The sequence below is a fragment of the Sciurus vulgaris genome (genome assembly GCF_902686455.1).
Source record: "Sciurus vulgaris genome assembly, chromosome: 1".
Lineage (NCBI taxonomy): Eukaryota > Metazoa > Chordata > Mammalia > Rodentia > Sciuridae > Sciurus > Sciurus vulgaris.
Window position 1 is genome coordinate 150321959 of NC_136461.1, and position 13598 is coordinate 150335556.

Here is a 13598-nt window from a genome sequence, read left to right on the forward strand (position 1 = left end):
ATGACCTGTGTTGATTAGCCTGAAGCCAGCATATCCCCTTGGTTGGAATGTATAGGTCAAAACTTAAAAGTTATTTTTCACTCATAAGGGTTTGACCTGGTCATCTTATGCTAATTAGAAGCTCTGATTGGCAGCTTTAGGTTTCTTGATTAAAAACCTAAATAAACTAAGTTTGAAGCAGTCTTTCAATGATAAAGGTGTTTTTGGTAAAAAGATAGGAAACTATTCTACTTGGTGCTTAGTGAAAATGTTTTCAATTAGTGTATATACAAGTTATTGTCATTTCTTTATATTAATTCAGAAGTTATCTGTCAAATAAATAACAATTTTTCAATTAAAAAAAATTCTTAGGGCTGGGGTTGTGGTTCAGTGGTAGAGTGCTTGCCTAGTATGTGTAAAGCACTGGGTTCAATTCTTAGCACCACATATAAATAAATGAATAAAATAAAAGATCCATCAACATCTTAAAAATATTTTTAAAAAAAATTTTTAGACATCTTAGTACAGTATTTCATTTTTAAAATTCATTGTAATAATTGGAAAAACAGATGTATATTTTAAAAATTCACTTGGTACTACCTACCATATAAAAATCTGTCCAAAAAGGAAGGCTTGGTTAAATAAATTTTAGTGTTTCCAAACGAAAGATTATTTGTAAATCACTTCAGAATATTACATATTGTATAATCCCACTTTTTAAATATAAGTCATACAAAAACATACCTAAATAAAAAAAAAAAAATCTAGAGGTATACACCCCAAAAAGTTAGCAGTGATTATCTCTGTAAAAGAAGAGTGGAATTTGTGTGTGTGTATGTTTTATATGTTTGTTTTTTACTTTTTGCTCATATAGATCACCTAATTTTTCTATGGAAACCATGGGTTGCACATGAATAATAACACACATTGTTTAAAAAAAAAAAAGCAAAAGCAAAAATGAAGATAACAATTTAAAGGTAGAAAAACCATTATAACATATAAAACACCCCCATATTCCACAATGTCAAGCAGAGTTAATAACAAACAATATCAAACAATCCAGTATCTTAGTACAATATGGAATCTAGTATAGCCTACTTTTTAATTAGTTTTAGGAACATATATGGAAGAATGTATAAGGACAAGAAAAGTTGTGATTATTCAAGCATTTTAAGAAAACAAAAGATCTCCTAAATAAAAATTTCGAATTAATCCTAGAGACAGTGTTGAAAATCTCATAGTAAAAATCAGTATTATTTCAAGTTGACGATCAGCTTAAATCTCTTTGTCACCTCTTTTTACTTTTATCTTATGAATCTTAATTTTCATAAGAAAGTAATCCCATGAAAATAATAAAAGATTTAAAAATTCATAAATTTAGGAACTCAAATTTAGGTGTGGTTAAACAGAAAATCTTCACAATAGTTTCTACTATTCCCAATTATGTTAACCCTTTCCCTCAGACTTGAAACAGTTGGAGGAATGAAACTTAGTAACAAGAATGGGACCTTAATTGACTTTAGGAATGCATGCCTTTTGCAAGCTAAGTACTTCGTACAGTTTCTAACCAAAGAACAGGAAATTGCTTGTAGCCATGCTGAACGTTGCCTAGGAATTGTGCACAATGCCCAATTCAACATGAACTGCAATGCAGAAAATGAGTAGATCCTCAGTACTAATCCATAAACTGTAATTTCTACTAAAGTTGTCTGGCATAAAGTAAATGATCATTTCTACCTATCTACACAAGAACATGAAACAAATTATTCTAATTGTACCCATATAATTAATTGCAGGCATCCACAGAAAGTCATCTAATAACAACTTTCACACCTACAACAGTGTGCAAGACAAATATAAAGCATCACTGATGCTTCCAATGGAATTGGTAGCAGCTGCCAGGGTGTAGGAAGTACTAAGTATAGTAGATAAAAACATTTCTTTAAGCCTCTATTAGAAATGTCTTTGATGAAAGCAATTTTTATTGTACAAAATTTTTTCTATTATGAGATAATCAAAAAAACAACTTTGCACAGAGTACAGTACCACATGCCTATAATCCCAGCGGCTTGGGAGGCTGAGGCAGCAGGATCACAAGTCCAAAGACAGCCTCAGCAATTTAGCAAGGCTCTAAGCAACTTAGGGAGAACCTGTCTCAAATAAAAAATACAAAGGGTTGGGGATGTAGCTCAGTAGTAAAACACCTTGGGTTTAAACCTCCGTATTAAAGGGGGAAAAAAAAAAAATGACAACTTTGCACAAAGGAGATATTAACGACATTTATATAATGAAAAACATCACAAAACACCAAAATGCACAACGCAATTATGTAGTTACTGTTGAAAAAAACAGAGATCTCTGTCCCTTTCTGATAACTCTAGTACCATTTGTCACTCATTCAACAAGTATATGAAAACATTTACACCATTTTAGGACCAGAGAATACAATAGTAAACAAAATCACTGTCTTCATATACTGTCTAGCAAGGGAGACAGTTATTAAACAAATACAGTAATCCCTCCATATCCATGGGGATTGGTTCCAAAATACCCTTCAGATACCAAAATCTGTGAACACTTAAGCCTTTTGTATAAAAAGGTCATAATATTTGCATATAACCAATGCATATCCTCCTGTATATTTTTAACCACTCTAAATTACTTAAAATACCTAACACAATGTAAATGCTATGTACACAGTTGTTATACTCTATTGTTTAGGGAATAATGACAAGAAAAAAGTCTAACAGATGCAATTTTTTTCTGAATATTTTCCACCTGTGTTAGTTAAATCCACAAATATGATACCCATGAATGTGAAGGGACAACTGAAATTTCATATTTGACTATAACTGCAAATGTCATAATACCATTAAATAAAAGGGCAAAGTTCTGAGTAAGCATACACTAGGCCTGGAGTCAAGTAACCCTAATATAGGGGAAGAAAAGAGAGGTCCAGGAACAGGTAATCTGTGCAAAGTCCCTGAAGCCAGAATGATCTTACCCAACGTCAGAACTAAAACAATCTAATGTAACTGAAGCATTTAAATTGTTTCTCAGGCATACATCAAATCTGAGATATGTGAAGACATCCAATTTAAGTGAACAAGTTGATACTGTTATAAGCAGCTGGAGCTCAGAAATGAGGCCCAGAGCAGGTATAAACTGGCTTAGACATGGTATTTGATGTATAGGAACCATAAATTTCTTAGGCCAGGTGAGTGAGACTTGGCAGGGTGGCAGCCAGGATTACTTTCTCCAATCGCAGAAAACAAATTTACTTCTCTCTTGATTTGGAAACAAAAGAATTAAAACAAAGTATTTTGTAACATAGTTATGAAACAATGTTCTATTTATTCAGAAAAGGAAAAAATTAAATATATAAAGTTCTTGGGAAAATGCCAAGACCTAAGAAAACTACTTCTTTCAGTTAGTTTAGGGTATTATATGCTGCAGTTTATTTAGCAGAGCACTTTCTCTTAGCTTTTTCAATGCCCTAGAAAATGAACGTTTTTTTTTTTTTAACACACTGATACAACTACTTTACAAGATTTGTTTCTAGAAATGCCTTGAGTCTGCAGAACTGCCAGTTACCAAAGGTGTACTGTAAGTATTCTTAATACACCAAGTCCTTGAAGGGGTGACATCAAGAACAAACCTTTCACTCTACAAACACAGAAGTTATCAACTTTCAGGACTATCACTATTTTCCTTAAACAACCTGCCCTGTGCTATCTCCAATGATAATTATATACTATGTATAAATTTGACAAAGTAGTGGTCAAGTTATGATTATAGAAGAGCGGGGTTAAAATGTTCCACAATTTACGCCCAAAGCACCATATAAGTATGACATGCCTTAACACAAACTCACCTGATTTATTTGAAGCATGTTAAGACAATAATGATCAAACTGCTGTATCCCTCACGGCTCCAAAAACTGGAAAATGAAAATGAAGAAATAAAGTTCAACTTAGTTGATAACCTCAACGACTAGCACTTTAAACATATGATCAGAATCAAATAAAAAAGGAATTTGATTCAGATCAGCATAGAGCTTTCTATGATGATGAAAATGTCCTATACTTGTGCTGTCCAATTAGGTAGCCACTAGCCACACAGCTAATGGGCACTTGAAAAATGACTGATATGACTGGTGTACTTGAGAAAGTAAACATTTAACATTTCTGAATGTCAATTTAAATTTAAATAAACACATGGGGCTATTGGCTACCACTTCATACAGTACAGTTCTAGATTGATAAAGTCTCTTATGGTTCTAGACAATCCCCACAAAAAGGAAACTGTTAATAAATCCAAAAGTCTCATATTGATATTTAATGTATATTCTCTTTACTCCAGTCAGGTTTTAAATAGCTTTGTTCCCATCCTCTACACTAATTGATGATAAATTAATACTAAAGAAGATATAACATACACAAGTATTCTTGTATGTTACAGAAAAGGATATACAGTATGATTACCAGGCTATATATTTTATGTGTTTTGCCCTTATTATCAGTATGAAAATGGTATTTACATTAAAATTTCATATAAACTAGATATGGGGTGCACACCTGTAATTCCAGCTACTCAGGAGGCTGAAGCAGGAAGACTACAAGTTCCAGGCCAGCCTGGGACCTCAGCAAGACCCTGTGTCAAAATAAAAAAGGACTGATGGTGTAGTAGAGCACTAGCCTAGCATTTATGGGTTCAATCCTCAGCAGCACAAGAAATAAATAAAAATTTTACATAAAATTTCCTAGAAAACCAATCACACTCTCCCTTGAGAGTGTTCCCTCTCCCTTTCCCATTCTCTTCAATAAACACATTTCTGTTATTCTGAGTGATATGTCTGAAATCTTTCTCAATTGATTGCAAGAATCAGGGTTTAAAAGGGGGGGTGATCTTCACATTGCCTCAGTTTCTTAGAAGACCCCATTTAATGCGTGTATTAAAAATGTGCGGGCTGGGGAGATAGCTCAGTTGGTAGAGTGCTCGCAATCACAAGGCTGTAGGTTCAATCCCCAGCACCGCAAAAAAAAAAAAAAAAAAAAGTGCCATCAAACTATTAAAAAAAAAATGATGACAAACCAAAGTTAGTTCAAATCAACTTTGAAAACATTTAAAGTTTCTTACAATAGTGTCCTCAGCATCTGTATTATTTCTTTCATTTCACATTTTCCAAGGGAATGGGCTGCTGTAGAAAACAAGGTCTAAATTTGAGTGAATTGGGGTTTTAATATAAATTCTTCAGGAGATTCCTTCTTGGTCAATTTATTTTGTGTATCTTTTAGTTCTTTTTTTTTTTTTTTTTGGTCCTTAAAAAATAAATTGAAATCTTTGTGATAGGCAGCTTTTAACAAACAGAACAATGAGATACCACTTCCAAGACTAGGTTATAAAAAGACTTGATGTCACCTTCTCTTCATCTGTCACTAATTTGCTCTGAGGGAAACCAGATGCAATACTGTGAGTTACCCTTAGGAGAGGTCCACATGGCAAATAATTGAGAAGACTGGCCAAGAGCCAACAAGAATTGAGGTCTTCAAACAGTCCCAAGAGCCAGCAACTGAATTCTGTCTAGAGTCTGGAAGTAGGTCTTGAACCAGTCAAACTTCCAGATGCAACTGCAGCCCCAAATGCAACCATGATTGCAACTCCCTAAGTGACATTAGGCCACAGGCACCTAAGTTGCACCCAGATTCCTAACCCACAGAAGGTGTGAGATAATAAATGTTTATTCAATGTTTCAAGTCAAATTTAAGTTCTAAAGTAATTTGTTATGCAACAATAAATAAGACAATACAGCCCAACTCTAAAATTCAACACTACTATGGTGATTTAGGTATTATTTAACCTAAAATAATTCCTGTTCAACATGAGAAAATAAGTAACATTAAAATTTGAGTGTTAACTTATAAAACTTAAGCATTTATATTTTTAAATCAAAAGCTGAGGTCATTAAAAAGAGTAGCATGGGCTAGGGCTATAGTTCAGTGGTAGAGCACTTGCCTTGCATCCATGAGACACTGGGTTCGATACTCAGCATCACATAAAAAAATGAATAAATAAAGCTATTGTGTCCATCTACAACTAAAATTATATATATTTTTTTTTAAAGTGTAGCGTAAGGGTTGGGGATGTAGCTTAGAGGCAGCTAGCATACTCAAGGCCCTGAGTTCAATCCCCAGTACCACCAAATAAAAATTTTTTTTAAATGACATTTGTCAAATGGTGTTAAAATATACTTGCTATAACTAACAATATAACACAAAGCAAAGTGTTTAATTTAAAATAATTCACTTAACCAGGTCTGGTGGTGCATGCCCGTAATCCCAACAGCTCAGGAAGCTGAGGCAGAAGGATCCCAAGTTCAAAGCCAGCCTCAGCAAAAGTGAGGTGCTAAGCAACTCAGTGAAACCCTGTCTCTAAGTAAAATACAAAGAGGGCTGGGAATGTGGCTCAGTGGTCAAGTGCCCCTGAGTTCAATCCCCGGTACCCGCACCACCCCCCCCCCAAAAAAAATACTTATTTGGAAGGTAAAATGTAGACCACTAAAATCACTTGGTACTTTCTAAAACTTAACATTATTAAGCACTTACCAACTATGAGAAATACCATTTTGTTTTCATCTGGTATAAATCTCTAAAAATATTTATCTATAAATCTGTATATATTTCTTTAACATTAGAGTTTGGTAAGTGATTCCAAGAAGTAGGCACAGTAACATATTGGGGTGCATTTCTAAAAGTTCTAATCTTCTGATATATAAATGATATTTTACAAAGTAACAAAAATGAAATCATCTATTCACTTAAAATTGACTATACAGTTTCAAATACTCTGTAAGCCTTCTTTCATGATTTAAAATAAGGAGCTGTATAAATTAAAACAGATGAAGAGAGGAAGAAGCACGGTAGTAAACGCCTGTAATTCTAGCAGCTAGGGAGGTTTAAGCAGGAGGATAGCAAATTCGAACCCAGTTTCAGCAACTTTGCAAGGCCCTTAGCAAATTAGCAAGACCCTGTGTCAAAATTTAGAAAATAAGTAGAAAGGACTGGGAATATAGCCGATGAAGTGCCCTTGGGTTCTATCTCTGATAGCAAAAATAGTAATAATAATAAATTAAAATAGATGAAACTAATATATTACTACTCTAAGGTTAATTAGGCATTGTTCTAAAATTATTCTTTTTCATCAAGCAAGTTATGCTAGAATTACATAATATAAAAACTATAATTCACCACACCTGTAATCCCAGCAATTCAGGAGGCTGAGGCTAGAAAACCCTAAATTCAAGGTCAGCCTCAGCAACTTACCCAGACTCTGTCTAAAAATAAAAATAAAGAAAAGGGCTGGGGATTTGGCTCAGTAGTAAAGCGCCTCTGGGTTCAATCCCCATTATTAAAAAAAAAAAAAGAAGAAAAAAATTTGTATTCACAACTACACTATAGACAATTCAGAACACCCATAGCAGCATGTCTTTAAAACTTCATTTCTTCTTTAAAGAGATGTCTGGTCTACGGTCCTATATTTTAAATTTTTGATAAAATATCAAGACATGTCAAAAAATATCAATAGATCTCAGTAAGATGTGGAGCATTTTATACTGCCTATGATTTCACAATTCAATTCTCCTTTCTTTGTTAAAAAAAAAAAAAATTCAGATACAGTTCCATCCAATTACAACTAAAAGTACTTTAAGAGAAACCTATTCACATATCTCAAAAATACTTTAGAGGGCTGAAGTTATGGCTCAAGGGTAAAGTATTTGCCCCACATGCATGGAGCACTAGATTCAATCCTCAGCATCACATAAATAAATAAATAAAATAAAGGTATTGTGTCCATACACAACTAAAAATTTAAAGTTTCATTTCATTTAAAAAAATACCTTAGAGTGATACAATCAGGCACATTAGGACATTCAGTTCCAGATTCCAAACTACCAAAAGAACACAAATGGGGCAACTGCTGAAGAGAGTACAACAACTGGGGGAGATGTGCTACTCAAGAAGAACTAAAGGGGCTGAGGAGATAGCTCAGTTGGTAGAGTGCTTGCCTCACAAGCACAAGGCCCTGGGTTCGATCCCCAGCACCGCAAAAAAAAAAAAAAAAAAACTAAAGGTCCAACCTATGTCTGCTGATGTAACACACCTCTTTAAAATGAACTGCATTTTGCCCATCTAATGAATTAAAATCTGTTCAAAATTAAATCTGTAGCTTCCTCAATAAATACCACTTAATAAAATGACATAATTATTAGTATCCATAAGCATTTTACATCAGTAACTATCCTACATTTGGTCAACAATTCTCACTTAAACATTCTATTTGACAATATGAAAAGAAAAAGCATTTACTATTCTCATTCTTAAGACCACAAATTATGGCCCAACTAAGTATAAATTCAAAGCTTCTTTAAAAAAATCCATGAGTTCATTAAAAAGTTTTTTAAAAATGTTTTTAGTTGGGTACAGTGGTGCACAAGTGTCGTAACACCTACTGGGGAGACCGAGACAGGAAGATCACAAGTTCAAGGCCAACCTGGGCAACAAGGGAGACCCTGCCTCAAAAATAAAATTAAATTTTAAAAGTGTTGGGGATGTAGCCCAATAGTAGAGCACTTGCCTAACATGTACAAAGCCCTGAGTTCAATCCCCAGCAGTGCCCTGGGGAAAAAAAAAAAAAAAAAAGTTTTTAACTTTTTAAAGCAGGTACTGAAACAAACTTAAGGAAAATAAAACAGTAAAATTTTAACATCTATTACATTATGAAAAATTCCAACTATACAGAAATCTTCCCTTACAAGACATCTACCAAATATCATCAACCAAGAAAAAAAAAGAAAAAAGAAAGAAAACTAACATTTGCCAGATAGCAGTTTTATATGCCAGGTGCCACAGATGGCCACTTGTTCACCTTGGGATGTAGATCTTTATCTGAATTTTTCTAAAGGTTGGGCCAGTTGCCCAGGCACATTGCTATAATTAAAACCTAATTCAGACAGCTTCAAAGTTCTCTTCTCTTCACTATACACTAAATTATAAAAGACCTGCCTTTTTAAGATTTTTCCTATACCACAGTCAAGGGCTTATCCTGAACAAGGTAGCCTACAGAACTCAAAATCAAACAATGGCCAGGGGTGGTGGCACAAGCCATTCAGGAGGCTGAGGCAGGAAGATCACAAGTTGGAGGCCAACCTGGGAAAGTATGCAGGACTCTGTCTCAAAATTTAGAAAACAGAGAGCTGGGATGATCCTCAAAAGGAGTACAGAAAAAGCTGGCCAGGTGATACAGGCCTATAATTCCAACCACTATGGAGGCTGAGGAAGGAGGATCACAAGCAACTTATCAAGACTGACTCAGAAAGTATAAAAGGGCTGGGAATGTAGCTCAGTACAGTGCTCCTCAGTGCAATCCTCACCACTGCAAAGTACAAAAGAAAGGATAAGAGAAAAACTGGAGAAAGGAGGTTAAGTATAAAGGAAAGAAAAATGTTGGCCAAATACAGAGCCTAGAACCTAAACTGGAAAAGCACTCAACCTCACTTTCATTGTTGTATACTTAAAACTTGAATTACTATCTTAGATTTATATATTTTGTTGAAAAGCAAACCAAGCCATTCTTTCTGAGAACTTCATTCCAGACAAATAAGACAAAATGCAAAATTCTTATGGTTTTCCATGTTGAAATATTTGGAAGTAAAAGGCCATAACATATGTACTTTACCTTAAACATCCCACAAAGATAATAGTGTGGGTAGGGGTGGGGGGGACAGAAAATGATTAATAGGTGAAATGGTAACAGGTGAATCTGAGTAAAGGTTACAAAACTGCTCTCTGTATTACTCTATTCTTGCAACTTTTCTCTACACTTCAAATTATTTCCAATAAGTTAAAATTTAAAATTATGACATGCTATTTGAAACTAACAATATATACACAGATTATACAGCAACATTTTTACAAATACAACACACCAGTTTTTAAGGAAAATGCAATGATATATGAGGAAGTAAGCATCATATCCTACAAAGTAATCTTTGCTTAAAAGTAAATTTCATATTACTCTACCATGTAATGAAATATGGCAATGGTGACTAGAGTTGGAACCATTTTTTTTTAATTTTTAAAAAAGGCGCACACATCACATAGTTGAACATTACTGCTTCAGAAATTTAATAGAGGCCTGCTGCAAAATGCAGCAAATCTACAATTCAAATGATATGTGATATCTCTAGTTTGCAGTAAAATATCTACAAACTGAACAAAGAAAAACTTGCCAAAATACTAGACAATCCAGAAGTGGAGTAAGTCTTGGTTTTGATGGTTTTATTAAAATTTTTCCCCTGCAGCTCACATCACAACAGTATATTCCAATCGCTTTAAGAAAAGCAAGAGTAGGGAAGAAGTAATACTACCAAAGAAATGTTGCAATGTTTACTCCTACAAGGTTACTATCATCCTGACCGCCCATAACAATTCTGATTTCAAATGTTCACCATGCTTTTCCTGAAACATAGGATATATCAAAACCCAAGTAATGCTCAGCAAAAGTTCAGCTGAATATTGTGAAATCAAACAAATTGTGAAATCAAACAACAATTAAAGATTTTCAGTTAGTGTAAAACATTTAAAGGATTATTTCTTTATGCAGAACCCACCCACTTTTAAATTATTCAGTAAATTCCCGGGTCTACGCTAATTGGATGGTCCCTCAACACCCAAGCAATTCTTACTTAACCTTTTGGGAGGTGAGACAGGAAAAATGTAGAGCAAATACGGACCCCTTGCAAAAAACAATTATTCACAATGCAAAATTCTGCACATAATTCCAGGAACTTCCAGAACCCCACAGCCATTATCTCCGCCCCCTCACTAAGAATCCCAGCTTTGCCATCTCCTCAATTGCCTCTGCAGAAACACACACACACTACAGTGCCCAGCTCGCCTCAAGAGGGACTGGAGTCCCTGCCCTCACTTAGTGAATTCTGTAAGCGAGCTTTGTCTCTCGCCCAACTCCCTTTGCCCCGGCAAGGTCACTACTGCCAACTACCCGTTTAAGCCGAGCCATCACGGTAATAGTCGTAAGAGCCACAGCAGAACTTGCCTGTCATAGGATATATTTTGTCCCCTCGGCCCCACCTACCTTCCCCATTTCGGCGAGTTACGTCTTTGCCACTTGCCCATTATACAGAAATAGCCACCGCCGCCGCCACCCCCCAACCCGACGCGCCCCGGCCCCACCGCTCCGCGTCCGGCGCCCCGGGCCCATTCCCCGCAGACCCTCGGAGCCTCCTCACACCGCTCGCACCGCCCGCACCGCCCTTCCCTGCCCTCCCTCTCTCCCGCACCGCCGATTCTCGCCGCCAGCTCTTCTGCCGTTCCCACCCGGCCCCCAGGACCCCCGGCTTCCAGCGCCCACCACCGAGTCCCCCCACCTCGGCACCCCCACTGGGGCCGGCCTCTCAGCCGTCGTCCCGGCTCCTCCCCTCAGGACACCTGTGTCGTCCCACCCCCTCCACGCACGCCCCCCCAATTCATTCGCCCCCTCCCCGGCGGCCCTGCCCCCCACCCACCTCCCCTCCCCCTCCTGCCCCGGGAGCCCGAGGAGGGAGGGATGGCGCCGGGAAGGGGAGGGGAGGCCGCGAAGGGGGCCGTTCTGCTCCGGGTTCGCCGCGCCGCGGACCCGCAGGGCTCCCCAGCGCCCTCTGCCTCCTCTGCCAGCGGGGCGGAAGTCGGGGCCTCCAGGGCGCCCCCAACGAGGGTATTTACCTTCTTGCCAGGGACACTTTGCAGACAGCTCCAACATTGGCAAACACTACAGAGAACTGACCCCGCTCGGCCGCCGCCGCCGCTGCCGCCGGCTTCCACCCTTCGGGCTCCCCGCCCCCCGCCTCCGCCTGCCTCCCCTGCGCTCCCGCCGCGCCCTCCCGGGCTCGCGCCGCGCGCCCCCGCCTGCGCAGCCGCTCCCGCGCCCCAGCACGCCAGGCCCGCGCGCGCGCCCGCGCTAACCCTACCTCCACTCAGACTCCCGCCCGACCGCCCGCGGCCGAGCGCGGCCATTGTTCGCGGCGCCGCTCCCGCCCCCTGGCGGCCGCCCGGCCCCCCGCAATAGCGGGCGCTGCGGTGCTGGTGCTGGCGCCGGCGGCTGGACCTCCGGGCGAGGGTCGTTCCTGGGGGCCCTGGGAACCAAGGCGAGCGAGTGCGTGGGCAGCGCGCCCTTTCCGCAGTCTCCTGGTCCGCACGAGGGCTCCCTGCCCCCTCGGCCGCAAAGGGTGGGTCCAGGGCAGCCCTTTACACACCTGCACCCGGCAACTTCCTCCCCCACCCCACAGACCTTTTGGCTCTTTCCAGACCGCGGCCTGGGCCCGGATTCCCTGCTCCTACCTTCCTCCGGCCTCTCTGGCTACCCCACTCTGCTGCGCCGGGGATGCGCGACCATCCCGCGTCTGCTCCGGCCGCCGCTGTGCGACGCACGGGTTTAGCGGATCCTGCACCTTTCCAGACTGGGGGGGGAGGCGGCAGGGAGGAGGCTGGTTCACTGTCTTACCCGGAAAACAGTGGTGGTCGCTAATCACCTGCCCTCCGGCATCAGCGGGGTGGCCAGGCATCCTCCTCGACCAACAGAAAATCTTATGTGATCAACTGAAGAATAAATTTTGGGGAACAAAAATGAGGACCATCTTAAAACAGTGCCCTAGATCCTAGATTTTTGAGGCAAGGGTGCCAGAAAATTCGAATTACTTCTTGGTTCGTCCTGGTTTTGAAGTGGGTTACTTATGGCCAGGTAACACCAACCCAGTTAAGCCCAATGAAACATGACACTTTATTTAGTAAATGACACCAAAAATAATCTGACAAAAAAAAAAGAAAGAAAGAAAGAAAAGAAATAAAACTGTTAGTGTGTTCTTCACAAACTTATTCATTGGCATTATTATTCCCTGGATTCCTTCCTGGTATCACCTTCCTGAGTTTTGTCTACCAGGCCTGTGATTTCAGTCATCATTTAAAACCAATAGTTCTGTCTACAAATGGAGAAACAGTAGCGTGTACATGTTACCCTATGCATCAGTTCATTCTTTTTTTTTTTTTTTTAAGAGGCTGAATGTGCTGTGTATAAATGGGTAAATAGAGCCTGGCGTGTGGTAGTTCTCATTTGGTACAATATTGACTCCTGCTACATTTTTCTACCCGAAATGTTTCTTGGACTCCTTTCACCTTTGACCACTTCCCTCAAATTTAACTTACCTGGTCCTCCTTAAATCGGTACCAATGCTGGATTAATGACTTCTAGCTGCTTAGGTGACATTGAAATGTTGAATGATTTTAATGAATACATACCCTTGACTCCGGCTGTACCTAGGGATAAGCCTCCCCACTCTGTGCTTTTCCATAGGTTTCTCCCCTCCCTACAGTCTATCCTTCTCTCACCTTTGAACAAATCATCCTTCAAGCCAGTCAAAAATTACCTGGTTGAGAGGCATTCTCTAATTACATGCTCTTTTCTTGATGTCCTCTTCTCTGATACTGTAGATAAATTACAATTGTTTGTTTTCTATCCTGTCTTCCCCTGCCAACCAGTACATTGTCAAAGGCAGCTCTGTGTCTCAT

At 39.2% G+C, this 13598-nt stretch overlaps 1 protein-coding gene across 11 annotated transcripts in view; it reads right to left on the reverse strand.

Moving 5' to 3' along the window:
* The window catches only part of STAU2 (staufen double-stranded RNA binding protein 2), a 344586-nt gene extending 332158 nt beyond the window's left edge, over positions 1-12428 (reverse strand). For 2 of the 11 annotated variants that reach the window (XM_079140536.1, XM_079140538.1), the window contains exons 1-2: positions 11760-11784; positions 3854-3919 (exon numbers count right to left, since the gene is read on the reverse strand). Coding sequence is in view for 4 of the 11 variants with exons in the window: in XM_079140529.1 (XP_078996655.1) it covers positions 3854-3871 (18 nt within the window). In the remaining 7 variants the exon portion in view is untranslated. Of the gene's footprint in view, positions 1-3853; positions 3920-4556; positions 4847-11563; positions 11636-11759; positions 11903-12374 lie in introns of those variants that run through there. The other 9 variants (XM_079140532.1, XM_079140531.1, XM_079140529.1 and 6 more) reach the window with 8 other exon arrangements.
* Between the last annotated feature and the right edge of the window lie 1170 nt (positions 12429-13598).